The sequence below is a fragment of the Fonsecaea monophora genome (assembly GCF_001642475.1).
Source record: "Fonsecaea monophora strain CBS 269.37 chromosome Unknown Scaff1, whole genome shotgun sequence".
In the NCBI taxonomy this organism is placed as follows: domain Eukaryota; kingdom Fungi; phylum Ascomycota; class Eurotiomycetes; order Chaetothyriales; family Herpotrichiellaceae; genus Fonsecaea; species Fonsecaea monophora.
Genome location: NW_019173932.1, coordinates 307787 through 320260, shown reverse-complemented (window position 1 = coordinate 320260; position 12474 = coordinate 307787). Strand labels below are relative to the sequence as shown.

Sequence of the window (12474 nt, the reverse complement as noted above, 5' to 3'; positions counted from 1 at the left end):
TGATGAGGTGTAACCTTCACGTGGAGTGCAACGCGTGAGTGATTGGCGTCTTCTCGCTGATCCTCAGTTTCGGATTCTAGGCTACGTACAAACAACAATGTGCCTAGTGGTTGGAATTGTGCTCACTGCTGAGCAACTTACTAGTACCAATCCCGAGGCACGCACCGTGGCGCCGGTGCGTGGTGGAGCAGCACAGCTGACTCCAGCACGACTCGAAGGGCAATGGCTACTTAAGACGATTTATTAAAGAAAAAAGAAGAAAAGGACCCAGCCAACCGCTAAACTCCGCACAAACCGCATTTCTGCATGGCCTGAGGGGGCATCTACATACAATCCATGCACCCGAGGTTTCCACCCACGCAAAGTTCTCTTCAAGAGGAGCTCCCCTGGCCGGTCGAGGTGTCCCACACCTACTCGGTACACCGAGAGATTCCAGAAAAGCACCCACAAACGAGTCAACGTCGGTATATCTCTTGGATCCTTCGTTTGCGGACGTCGTGACATTTTCATCAGCATGAAGTATGTTCTCCCCTCGTCTCTTCTCATGTCTTTCATCACTGCTCAAACTGCCACGCAGTACTGCCCTTCCACCGACGAAATATGGCGTCGTTGTTTTTCCTGGATTCCAGGCGCTTGGTAGGTTGAGAGATATTGATGTGTTGGGATCCCAAGGAGGAATGTGATGCTGTTGATTGCCATCTGATCCTCGAGCCGCACCAGACGTCTTCGGGCCCCTCAGTACCTTGAACGTCCTGTCCCGAGACCACAGCATGGAGCTTGCTGTGATAGCCGAGTCCTTGACGCCAGTATCAACCAATCCAGAACCAAATCCCTTTGTGTCGTCTTCATTCGGACAGGAGATTTTGCCGACCCACACCTTTACAAATGCACCCGAAGTGGAAGTGCTAATCATTCCTGGAGGTGCGTATTGCGAGATGAAAGAGCATCTACTTTGCGTTGTCGACGATGAAACTGACAAATTCTCCCAGGTTTTGGGACTCGCAATAAAGTATCAATGGCTCCTGTCGAATCATACATTCAATCCGTATTCTTCAATTTGAAGTACGTGATTACTATCTGCACAGGGTCTGCTATCCTCGCGGGCATGAGCCTCCTGGACAATCGGCGAGCGACAACTAACAAATGTACTTGGTCCTTGGTGACGCCGCTCGGGCCAAAGGTCAAATGGGTACGAAAGGCCCGATGGGTTGTTGACGACACCCCCGGAGTCACACCGGTGTGGAGTTCTTCAGGGGTCTCTGCGGGCATTGATGTCACGTTTGCATTCATCCAGATGTTGTATGGTGCAGGGACAGCCGAGTCGGTCGCAAATGTTATGGAATATGAGAGACATTTGGATGACAAATGGGATCCATTTGCTGACGTTTGGGGGGTCACGGGAGATCTTGATTGAAGAAGATTGAAGTACCCCCAGCGACTCAGGCTATCCTCATTCCGATTCTCAACATTGGAATCAGCATGAATATTGCGACGGATTGTGGGCTTTTAACTACCCTCCTTCAGTCATTATTGCGAGTAATGTATTACGAACCAAAGTCTCCGCCTAGACTTTGTATGTAGAAGGTCGAGTTGGGTCGGATCGAGTTCTCTCTAGCTATTGAACTGGGGGCGAGGCTCTTAGCCAGAGGCATCAACTCGTACGGCGGCGGGCATGGTTTTGTTTGGGGGTAACGGTCATCGCACAGTAATAATAAAACAGCGTAGAGAGTCCTGATCAGATTGATTCCATAACTTTGATTGATCACTGTCCTCAACTCAATGATTGAGTTCTCCGTTAGTGGATGGATCCTGTTGAAGGATCAAGGAAAAAGGGATCTCAGACCTACGGATTTATTATATACCGCAGTGGAAATTCTTTGACTAACCTACCCGATATGGTTAGGGCAACAGTCTGATGACATGCCAAGCGGCAAGACTTGTCAAGGCCATCCTCGTCTGGGACGACGTTAGATCTTGACTTGAATTTGGATTGTGACAACACCAAGAAACTCCAGAAAAGGGTGGAAGATCCGGGACAGAAAAGGAACATGAATTTGTTCAAAGGGAGAACTCGAATGTGTCATAACGCCTTCCGGACTCCCGAGTCGTCGTAAACACTCTCCGGTTCACTCCAAAGTCCACATGAGTCTTTACTTGAGACACCAATCGTCTTGGGTACACAAAGCGGCTGGAGAATTTGCCGAACACTGCAAACACCGGCGATTCGCCATCTCGGCAAATCCCACACGGGGTGAGGCGGTATAGCAGTCTAGTAACTACAGGCCTGACGGCTCATTTGTGAAAGCCTGGAAAAGTCTACGGGTAGGATCTTTTGTCCGCCTTGAGCGTCGTGCCCCGGCTCTGACTGCGGGGTATAGCACGAATACGAGGCGAGGCGTATCGAAGTACTCACAGTAGTAGTAGTGAGCGTCTTTCAAGCTAAAGCAGCTAGCCGAAGGTTACCGACGACAATTGCTGTGGATGCTATGTCAGAAAGACTCTAACGCCGGGTATTGCCCGCTCACAAGAACGGTCATGCTTGGGACGAGGAAACAACAGGTACCGAGTAGTTGGAGTATAATACTACATGCACTGCAGAAGCGTCAAACCTCTGGCCGAGGGTGGCTCGGCTCGACGACAACAACAATGAGATCGATCCTTCCTGGACCAATCAGTAAGTGGTTGCAACGACGTCCAGTGGGGATGACATCAATCCCCTCTGAGTTGTGACATGGTCGATAGGTTTCTTCCCCGCGCCGCCAGGTACGTGGGAACAAGAAAAACAGCGGGGCATGGAGATGTTCAAGGCACTAGACCTCAAGAGGAAGGCAATCACCAGAAACGGTATAGTCTCATGTCGATCTGTGTGGAGGGCCCTTGTCCACGGGCAACAGGCTAACCGTATCCCAGGATATGCTGAATACAGGGGCCGTTGCGATGGATAAGTACCTAGGTAGGTAGTATCTCAAAGGTATCAAAGGAGAACAAACAATGCCGTGCTTGCCGCAGTACCGAGGTCCGTCCTCCCCAGATCAAAACACCTCCTTCCACCAGCTCCCCCAAGCTAACAATCCTTTTTTGACACGTAAAGCGATATACCGCCTCCCGACTATGTTGGGTCTAGTAGCTAGGCAGTGTAGCAATCTCTATGCTCATCTTCCGGTGTGGTGAAATCGTGATCGGTAGACCCTTTTCTTCCACCCCCCCTCTCTATCTCTGTCTGCGGCACCGACTAACGAGAAGTAGAGAATCGTCGGGATGGGGCTCATGTTGACTATTTAGAAAGAGTAGATGTTCCCCGAGTTTGTGGAGTTTGTCCAGTCTTTCGTCATCCGGCCACAGTTTTACTTCTTCCCCTCTCCTCTCCAGCCGAGTACAAACTTGCCTCCAAAATGCGTCTCTGGGGACGAGGTCTAGCGACCACCTTGAGTGTTGCTGTCAAATTCAGCATCACCGTCGCGCCGGGGCACGCCGCCCCGACGGCTGGAGCGCCCGTCATGGCCTGTGAGGCCATTCCAAAGCCGGATGTGCCTGGGGCCACAGTGGTCTCCATCACTGGCGTGCGGAATATGAGCTACTCGGTGCCGGCCACCGCTAGATCCCCAGGCATCAGCGGCCTGGCCATCTGTGACGTCGTTGTCACGCTATCGCACCCGGGAGCGAACGACCTGGTGACAGTCGAGGTCTTCCTCCCCCTGGCGGGGTGGAATGGGCGCTTTCAAGGCGTCGGCGGCGGTGGATACGACACTGACAACGGCCAGGTCTCACTGGCGCCCGCAGCCTCGTCGGGCTATGCCGCCGGCATCACCGACGGAGGGCACCCCATCACCGACGTCGAACCGGTTTGGGCGTTGAGCGCCGACGGTACGACCAACTGGCCATTGGTGGTGGACTTTGCCTCGCGGTCTCTGCACGACATGACCGTTGTTGGCAAAGCCGTGACCACCAGCTTCTACGGTGCGCCGCCGCATCACTCTTACTGGAATGGATGTTCCACGGGCGGCCGTCAAGGAATGATAGAGGCCCAGAGATACCCCGGCGACTACAACGGTGTTTTGGCCGCCGCCCCCGCGATCAATTGGCCCACGCTGCTCGTGGCCGGCGGGTGGCCTCAGGTTGTCTACCACGATGCGGGTCTGTTCCCGTCCCTGTGCGAGCTAGACGCATTCACCAATGCTAGCATTGCAGAATGTGACGGACTTGACGGGCTTGTTGACGGCATCATTGGGAATCCGGCCACTTGTCCGTTTGAACCTGCCCAGCTGGTGGGATCCCAACTCGACTGTTCGAGCTACGGCGGCGGCGAGGAGGTGACTGTCACTTCTCAGGTGGCCGATATCGTCAGCAGGATCTGGGCCGGTCCAACGACCCCATCGGGGTCACGGCTCTGGTACGGTCTCAACAAGGGCGCCCCATTGTCGACGTTGGCCAACACCACGACGCTCCCCAACGGGACGTCGGTCGGGGTTCCCGACTTCTTCTCCTCCACTTGGGCCGCCTATTTCCTCAAGCGAGATCCCACGTTCGACTACTCGACGGTCGACTACAGTCAGTTCCTGGATTTCTACATCCAGTCCAACGACGAGTACGAATGGGCCATCGGGACGAGGAACCCGGACCTCGCGCCCTTCCGTGACCTGGGCGGCAAGATGATTACGTGGCACGGCCTGGCGGACCCGCTGATCATGACCAACAACACCATCGACTACCGGGAGTGGGTTACCGCGCTCTTTGGCGGTAGCAACGCCGCTGTCGACGAGTTCTGGCGCCTGTTTCTGGCCCCCGGCGTCAACCACTGTGGTGGCGGCCTGGGCGCTGTGCCCACGGATCCGCTGGCCGCGCTGGTCACCTGGGTCGAGCAAGGCGTGGCGCCTGAGACGCTGTCGGCTTCGTCGCCACGGGCAAACGGCACAACGGCCGAGCATCATCTGTGCCTGTATCCCTTGACATCCAAGTATACGGGCGGCGATCCGGCCGTTGCTACCAGCTACAGCTGCGTGCCTGTGTAACCAACAACAACAACAACAACAGGGAGGGGTCCCGTGAACCACGAGGCTGTGATATTGCGTTCCATTCCATCAGGGCTGTGGTTGTCTCGTGTCAGGAAGTGACCAAGGCGTAACACGGGGATTCCAAGACTCCTGTCTTGTTTTGTTTTTTGTAGATCCGTCACAAAAATGTGAATGTTGTTGCCAGTTTCCACTGAAAAGCAAATTTGCACAGGACCAATGAAAGAAACTCCCCATCAACCGAAGAGTGGTAGGAATCTGGGCCCAAATTCCTCGACTTTTTAATATGGGTCTGAATAGCTGAAAGAGAAACAGTCCAGTTCACAACCAGGTTTGCATCACGAGTCTCCTTGCCTTCTCGGCCTTGGTGCGGAATGCGTCAACCCCTTCAGAGTCATGACTTGATGATTGCTAGGCGCAGAGATTGGAATTCAGCATTCCATCACTCAAGTTTTGGGGCTTCGCGCACCGACTGCATGACAATCTGGTAAACAAAGACGCGTCGGTTGTTGGCTCGAGCCCGTCCTAGCATATATAACGACGTGTTGGTCCTGGTTTTGTTGACTTGGTTTTCTCTGCCTTTCGTAAACGTTTCTCACTCTCGCCGAGACGACAAGAGTACCATCTCCCTCGTTCTCTAAACAAATCCTTCCTCCAAAAGGGTTCAAGACAGCCGTTTCAGACACCATGAATAGGAAGCCGCCGATGAGACGAGAATTTGCGCCACCGAGTGCCGCGCGGGACATGAAAAAGGCCTTGCTGGAGTTTCAGTTTTCCGATTTCGAAAAGTATAGGGACGCATGGATCAACCAGGATAGCGTCGAGCACGATAAAGTTAATCGAAGAATAAACCAAGCCTGCTTACTATGGGGTGAAAACAATCGCAAGTTATGGCCAATGAGTTTGGTGCCGATTGAGGCCTTCAAGCACGACAAGAACAATGACTTGGTTCGCCTCTTTCCACACAAAGTATGGTGTTTGGCCGACCTGGCACCTAATAGCTTCCTCTATTGGAACGAAGGCAACAACACGGCTTCTTCCACTCAAGAGGCCTGGGCTGCGGCGCAAAGCCACGGCCCACTTGAAGTGGGAGAAGGACCTTGCCATTTCTGGACTGCCAGCTTTTCCAGCCCTTCTGCGGATAAGTCGACGCTGCGATCCACCTATCGCACCAGCAGCCACGCCGACAATCCAGAGTTTGACATTGACTGCGCTATGATCAGCCTCTTGGGCATTCGCTATTATCCCTGGTTTGACGCTCCGAGCAAGAAAACTTCGAAACCGTTTCTTTACTTCATCGACTATCATGGGCTGGATGATTTGAGCCAACACCCCAACCGTCAGGAAATGCCGAGGGTCGTGAGTGTTCTCGGCCAACTCTGCATTACAGGCCATTATTGGCGTTACGATGAGCCAGCGTCAGATCCAGCGCCAAAGGAGAGCCTCACGCCGTCCTGGTTCGCTGTTGTTGTCGACCTAGAACGACCAGAGAGACCGGTATGGCTTGTCCGAGAGCTTCGTGCTTTCAGGTTCTCGAAATTTTCGCGTCACAGGCCGGACAGGAAAAAGGTAAAGGAATATGACATTCCAGAGAGCGAGCGAAAGTATCCACCAAGGACGCCACATTACTCGGCAGAAGCAGGCGCTAAAGACTTCTTCCATCGCCTAGCTGAGAACGACACCGATCTTATCAAGATGTTCTCTTCGGTTAGTGAATGGGACCATGCTGAGTTGGATGCAGCTACTTTGAAACAATATCTCTGGGACAAGAAGAACCGATTCCAAAAGGCCATACCTCGATTCAGACCCGTTCTTCCGCTCAAAGGCAGCGAGTTCAACGCTAAGGACAAACCTATGATAGATGAACTGCCCCGGTCAACATAGCCCGAATTTTCCCAGCGGAAAAGGGTCTGACCAAATCAATCACGTCCTCGAGGGCCGTGACGGGGTCGGTCGAAGGGAGTTCGGGTATGTCAAGTAGGGGTTGGGCTTGACCTGGCTCGGTCTCACGAGAGGCGTCCAGCTTACCGCTCCTCCGAGTTGAATGCTTTTACAATCAGCAATTAGACGTGTCAGGATTCAACCGGATCAGAGACCAATGGAAGAGAAAGTGTCATTTCCTACTCGCAGGTGCGCCGGCTATTCATGGATGTAGACGTCTTGCCCCGTAGCATGGACAGCCTAGTCCATTTTCAGTGTTCGCAGGACTCGCTTCTTCATTTGCTTTTGATCCCGCGTTCAGCACTCCTCCTCCGCCTCTTACCTTCTGTAGTAATAGGTATGAAGCGCTTTTTGAAAGCGTTGATATGGTAGCATTCGAAAGATTCGCGAAAAGCAGTCGAGCGTGGCCTGAAGTGTTCGTGGAGACGTTCTCACTTTTGCCCTGCGAAGGGAAGTTGAACGCATGCCTATCGACAGCTTGCGGTCAAGGTTCAATGTATCAGAGCTAGCACGTTACTTTTGAGGCAACAAGACTCGTGGACGGGCCAAGTGCAACAACATCGTAACCGGCGGTGGCGGCAGCCCTGTTAAAAGCGGCGCAAGTATATTTACTGATGACTGGGACACGGACACTGTTGCCGCTTTTACCTCCTGGGGCTACCTCCAGAGCCTTTGGGCCGTACCGCAAAATTGTCTTGGCATCCCTTTCGCTTCAGCCTCGTGAGTATCTTGGCGTCTTTGTGATGCTTGTTTGCTCCCACAGCCTCCATCTCCTTTTCGTGAACAAAGCAATCTTTGTCTTTGTTAAACAACACAACAAACCTGCTGGATGGCTCTTACATAGCCACACTCGCGTCCCGGCTTGCTGATGTGGCAGTTTTACACTTTTCGCCATGGAGCAAACATCTACTCATCGGCAACATCCCCTATCACCAGGAGTTTGTCCATGGTGTTGGCTTTGGCCGGAAACTCCAATGCACCTCATTGTAACCAGTCTGTTTGGGACCAGATCCGGGCTCTCTGTCTCTGTTTGCTGTCTGCAATGCAGCGATCAACCTTTGTCTTGGTCAATGATCAAGCCTTTGCGGTATCTCTTCCAGCACATACGTGCAACAGCGCGCCTCCTTGAGATTGCTATCATCTTTGTTCCGAGCAGTATGGTTTGCTCCAAATTGACGGGCAGAATGGATATCCTATTTTCTGTTGGTCCTGAAAGGACATATGTTGCTTCGCGATCGTTTACACTTCAAAGCACCAGTGATCGTGGCCTTCAAGATTCAGGCAAATGCTCAGTCGCAACCTCAATTCATCCAGAACAGCCTGCCTTCGATAACGTACCGCGGTTCTTTGACAACTACTTCTCCCCCCATAGAGAGAAAAAATGGAACCGACGGTCGAACCGTTCAACCCTCCGTGCACAAGGAACCCTATCGGCAACCACAAACCTTCGCAAGAACTCGATGACGGATTTTTCAGAGCCTACCAAGCCATCATCGAAGATGCTCTTCTGCTGGAGCAAGGGGCAAGCAACAGGCCGCAAGAGTTCGTTCAGCTCATCGTCGTCGTCACCGAGATCTTACAATGGGCATCCTCGAACCCGGGTAACAAAACCGCCGCGAAGACACTTCAAGACATGATTCAATCGAATCCTTTGACAGAGGAAGAGAAGCAGTGCGTCCCAAAACTACCCGCCGATGACTGCCTTTGTCTTTTGGTGCGGCTCCTCGCAAGAAAGAAGCAGCCTACAACACCAGGTAATTGCGCTAAGCCTTGGGGTGGGGAGACCAATACTGACGCGTGCTTAGTGGAGTATTTGAACGAGTTACAGAAATTGAAGATTCACACAGTAATGACGGATGCAGAACAACACGACGACAACCTTCAACGAAGCTGCGCTGGAGTTTATGGCATTCCGAATCATATCTCAATATGCATAGGGTCACATATTCAGACATCATCGCAACCGAATATCTGTCTACATATCATTGCGACCAATGGTGAACATCACCCAACATACCTCGGGAAATGGGCCAAGAAGTCCAGGAAGACGCGCTTTGAAAATCTGCAAAGCAATGTTCCACAACACGTCACGAAGGCTGGACTCTGGCTCGACGAAAACCTACGTGACGACGATCGTGACGGCACGCAAGCCATCAACACTTGGAAACTCGAATCCACTCCAGCAAGATCTGATGCAGAACCAACCGATAGGCCTCAACATTTCAATCACGAGAATGAGCTTGCAATTACATTCACCATCCAGAAGGGGAGAGGGATCACGCGCTGCGAGCGTTGCGCGATTTGCAGAATGCTCTTTTGGTACAGACAAGATGACACAGAGATCGGCATTGAGAATAACCCGGAGCCCCGCGAAGAAGCCCTTAAAGACAAAGGTATCTATCGAAACAATACTTGCTCCGAGGGATTGCTCCATGAGCTCTGCGAAATGGCCGAACGGATGGCGGCAAAAACACAACCAGGTACCACGGGTACCACGGATCAAGACCCAGACTCTGGAGAGGCTTTGTGAACGAGACTGGACTGTGGAACGAAACGTGGATGCAATGGTTCTCACGAACGACGCTGGATGGGGGAGGCTCCTAGCCTTGTATACAAGGCTGCCCCTACACAACACCGTACACCGACACCACGGGCGAGGAAATACGGGGAGACGGATCGCATACAGATCTTCAATCGTCAGTGATCTTACTGGGTGGCATCGGTCCTGGTGGCAGGCTTGAGAATTTGGTCAGGAAGCACGATTTGTACGAATGGGGAAAGAGACATGTGCGCATCTGGAAACAAGTTGGCTCGCACGCTCGAACTGCCTTGTGTTGGATGAGTCGCCGGTCTCTACACTGCAGGGTTTGGGTGGGCAAAGATCTTTTATTGGGAGGCAAGATCATGTATTGGGAAGCAAGATCATGTATTTCGAATGATGGGGCAAGAATCTGTATTGGGAGGCAAAGATCATGTATTGTGAAGCAAGATCATGTATTTCGAATGATGGGGTAAGAATCTGTATTGGGAGGCAAAGATTATGTATTACGAATGACGAGCAAGAATCTGTATTTCACATGATTGACAAGGATCATGTATATGATGAGTATGACAACTATTTTCTAAAGAACCACCACCCCTCGAAAATTAACTCTCCACCCCCCCCCCCCCCCCCCAAAGGAAACACGATCCGGGCGACCCATTGCCTCGATACGTGAGGTCCACAAGTCATACTTGACGGCATATGTTGGATGGGCATTCGGGCAGAATTCCATCGGCCTGTCATTCTTTTCATTGTGTCAACAGTCAACAGACACAACAGCGAGGCCTCCCGTTTCTCGCCGCAGCAGAAGTACGGGAAATAAAAGTGATTCAAGATTGGAGACGACTTCTGTAAAAGGAGAGAGACACAAGGAGGGGGGGGGAGATAATTTACATTCGGAGTCGACTTCGCCCCCGTATGGTAAACAGGTCCCGTCAGGTTTTCCATGGTTCATGCCTCCTGGCCAGCTACAATACTCGGTATGAACCCCTCAACACACATCGATCACGCTTGTGTCCTTCATCTGTCCACGAGATTGAGACAGTATAGACCACACGCAGTAGCATGCATCCATAGAGTTGTGGCAACATTCTACAGCACCAAACACGCGACCAAAGGAGACAAGTGGAAGATAAAAGTGCTTGCGTGTCAAGGGTGCCCTCCACTTGCGCTCGGTGGCTTACAGAACGCTGTCGAGCAGGGTGTGCCTGCCTAAAGTATTGCTGTTTCATTTAGACCAGGAGGCTATCTCAAGTTCGCAACCATCTCCTGCTGAGTCGAATCGTCGTTCCTGAAGACGACAAAACGTGTCCGCCAACGTGTCGAGGAAGAACGGTATTTCGGCATTCTTGTACGTTGTATTCATTCGAGTTAGGAAGCTGCCCCTCGAAGGACTTCGGAGAGTCTTTCGGACCTTTTCCACGTAGCAGGAGACGCACACAACAACGAATAGACTTGTGACTGCAACCGCCATATACCATCGGGTTGAGCATGCTCCGCTCGCAAGTATTGGTGCCCAGGAACATATCACGTCGCCTCGTCACCATCCCGGGAGTGTGAAAAACCAGAGAACCATAGATCGGAGGTAGTGTGAATTGAATTGTCACTCCACCTGCTCCTAGAAGGTGTATTTGGCTGCGGACCAAGCTGTACCCAACAGAAAATCAGTCACTACGCGTCATCAAACTCACCGACCAGATGCCGAACAGGGTTGCCAGACTGGCGCAAAAGGTGACGTGGGAGGCACAGAAATCAAGCCCGAACCGCCACCAGGAACAGGCGCGGATAGCGAAAGCAGACTTTTCCATCAACAAGGGGCGGATATGCTTCCTCAATTCGTTTCAAATATGCGTCGAGGAATGCTTCTTTCTCCGGAGCAGACAGAGGATCGACGTATGGTCTCAGACCTGTTCCTTTCACCCACTCCACGATGGCCTTATGGTCTTGCAGGATGTGATAGTAATGGGTGTGCCAGATGTTGATATCTGAACACAGGGGCTTCAGATGATTGTAGAGCTCTTGAGGAGACTGAAATGGATGGCGAGCTGGATGTAGTCGTCTGAGAGTTTCAGACCACGGACCCTCATCGGCAAGTTCGCGCATGGCAACATGGGAGGGCTCTGAAAAGTTGTCGGGTACTTGAAAAGCGAACACGCCGCCCGGCTTCAGCGTTTTGATCAAGTCGATGAATATTGGAATCCGTCTTTCATTGGGCAGCCATTGATACACGGCGTTGGAGTAAAGTAGATCGGCGGGTTCCGCATGGTCAAACGAGCTCAAGTCACCCAGGGTAAAATCGAGTTCAGGCAGCCTCTTTCGCGCCTTTTCGATCATGTCAGGAGACGAATCGAGACCCACGATGTGAGCATGTGGGAACTGCTTCCAGAGCACCTCTGTCGAATTACCAGGCCCGCAACCCAGGTCGACCACCCGTTTCGGGGCCGTCAGGGGCACCTGGGCAAGGAGGTCCCTTGCTGGACGGGTCCGTTCGGCTTCAAACTTCAGATACTGAGCTGCGCTCCAGTCTTTACTCCCCATGGCAACCTCTGACGAACGGAAACAGCGGCGATTTGAAGGATGAGCAAGCCCAAGGCTCTCGTTGAGGAAGGGTTGTTGGGGAGGATGTCCGCTTCGGACGTGTCGGTGCACTGTGGTTGTTGCCTGCGACCAGAGGGACCTGCGGATGGTGCTCATACTCGGTATTCGGTGTCGCTCTCAGTGTCGCTCCCAAGCACTCACGTCATCAGGCTTCGTCGTTGTCAATAAAGGAGTAAACAGTTGTTGGGGGGGCGGTGAGGTTTAAAGGTGACAGTGTCAAGTGCCGATGTCGGGCCCCTACGCGGACACGCCAAATAGAGGCTGAGGCTGAGGCTGAGGCTGAGGCTGGGAGACGTGCTGCAGGCCGCACAGCGGCGCAGGGCGCTTACGGGTGCGTGCTTCGCTTGGCAGTCTCACGCTGACGACACTCTCCCAAACTGCCTC

At 52.5% G+C, this 12474-nt stretch overlaps 5 protein-coding genes and 1 non-coding gene across 6 annotated transcripts; 4 read left to right on the top strand and 2 right to left on the bottom strand.

The window, feature by feature from the left end:
• Positions 1-770: 770 nt before the first annotated feature.
• AYO21_00110 (hypothetical protein) lies at positions 771-1414 on the top strand (the record flags this gene model as incomplete). Its single annotated transcript, XM_022650101.1, has 2 exons — positions 771-921; positions 990-1414. The coding sequence occupies 2 exons, from the start codon at positions 771-773 to the stop codon at positions 1412-1414; spliced, it is 576 nt and encodes a 191-aa protein (XP_022517427.1).
• A 1174-nt stretch (positions 1415-2588) lies between these two features.
• Positions 2589-2678, bottom strand: AYO21_00109. The gene has a single exon. It is a non-coding gene; the product is annotated as a tRNA-Asn (tRNA).
• Positions 2679-3392: 714 nt separating this feature from the next.
• AYO21_00108 (hypothetical protein) lies at positions 3393-5009 on the top strand (the record flags this gene model as incomplete). Its single annotated transcript, XM_022650100.1, has 1 exon — positions 3393-5009. The coding sequence occupies one exon, from the start codon at positions 3393-3395 to the stop codon at positions 5007-5009; it is 1617 nt and encodes a 538-aa protein (XP_022517426.1).
• Positions 5010-5696: 687 nt separating this feature from the next.
• AYO21_00107 (hypothetical protein) lies at positions 5697-6893 on the top strand (the record flags this gene model as incomplete). The annotated part of the gene is made up of 1 exon (XM_022650099.1): positions 5697-6893. One exon carries the CDS (start codon positions 5697-5699, stop codon positions 6891-6893), a length of 1197 nt encoding a protein of 398 aa, XP_022517425.1.
• A 1438-nt stretch (positions 6894-8331) lies between these two features.
• Positions 8332-9480, top strand: AYO21_00106 (hypothetical protein; the record flags this gene model as incomplete). Its single annotated transcript, XM_022650098.1, has 2 exons — positions 8332-8704; positions 8756-9480. 2 exons carry the CDS (start codon positions 8332-8334, stop codon positions 9478-9480), a joined length of 1098 nt encoding a protein of 365 aa, XP_022517424.1.
• Positions 9481-11244: 1764 nt separating this feature from the next.
• Positions 11245-12186, bottom strand: AYO21_00105 (hypothetical protein; the record flags this gene model as incomplete). Its single annotated transcript, XM_022650097.1, has 1 exon — positions 11245-12186. The coding sequence occupies one exon, from the start codon at positions 12184-12186 to the stop codon at positions 11245-11247; it is 942 nt and encodes a 313-aa protein (XP_022517423.1).
• Between the last annotated feature and the right edge of the window lie 288 nt (positions 12187-12474).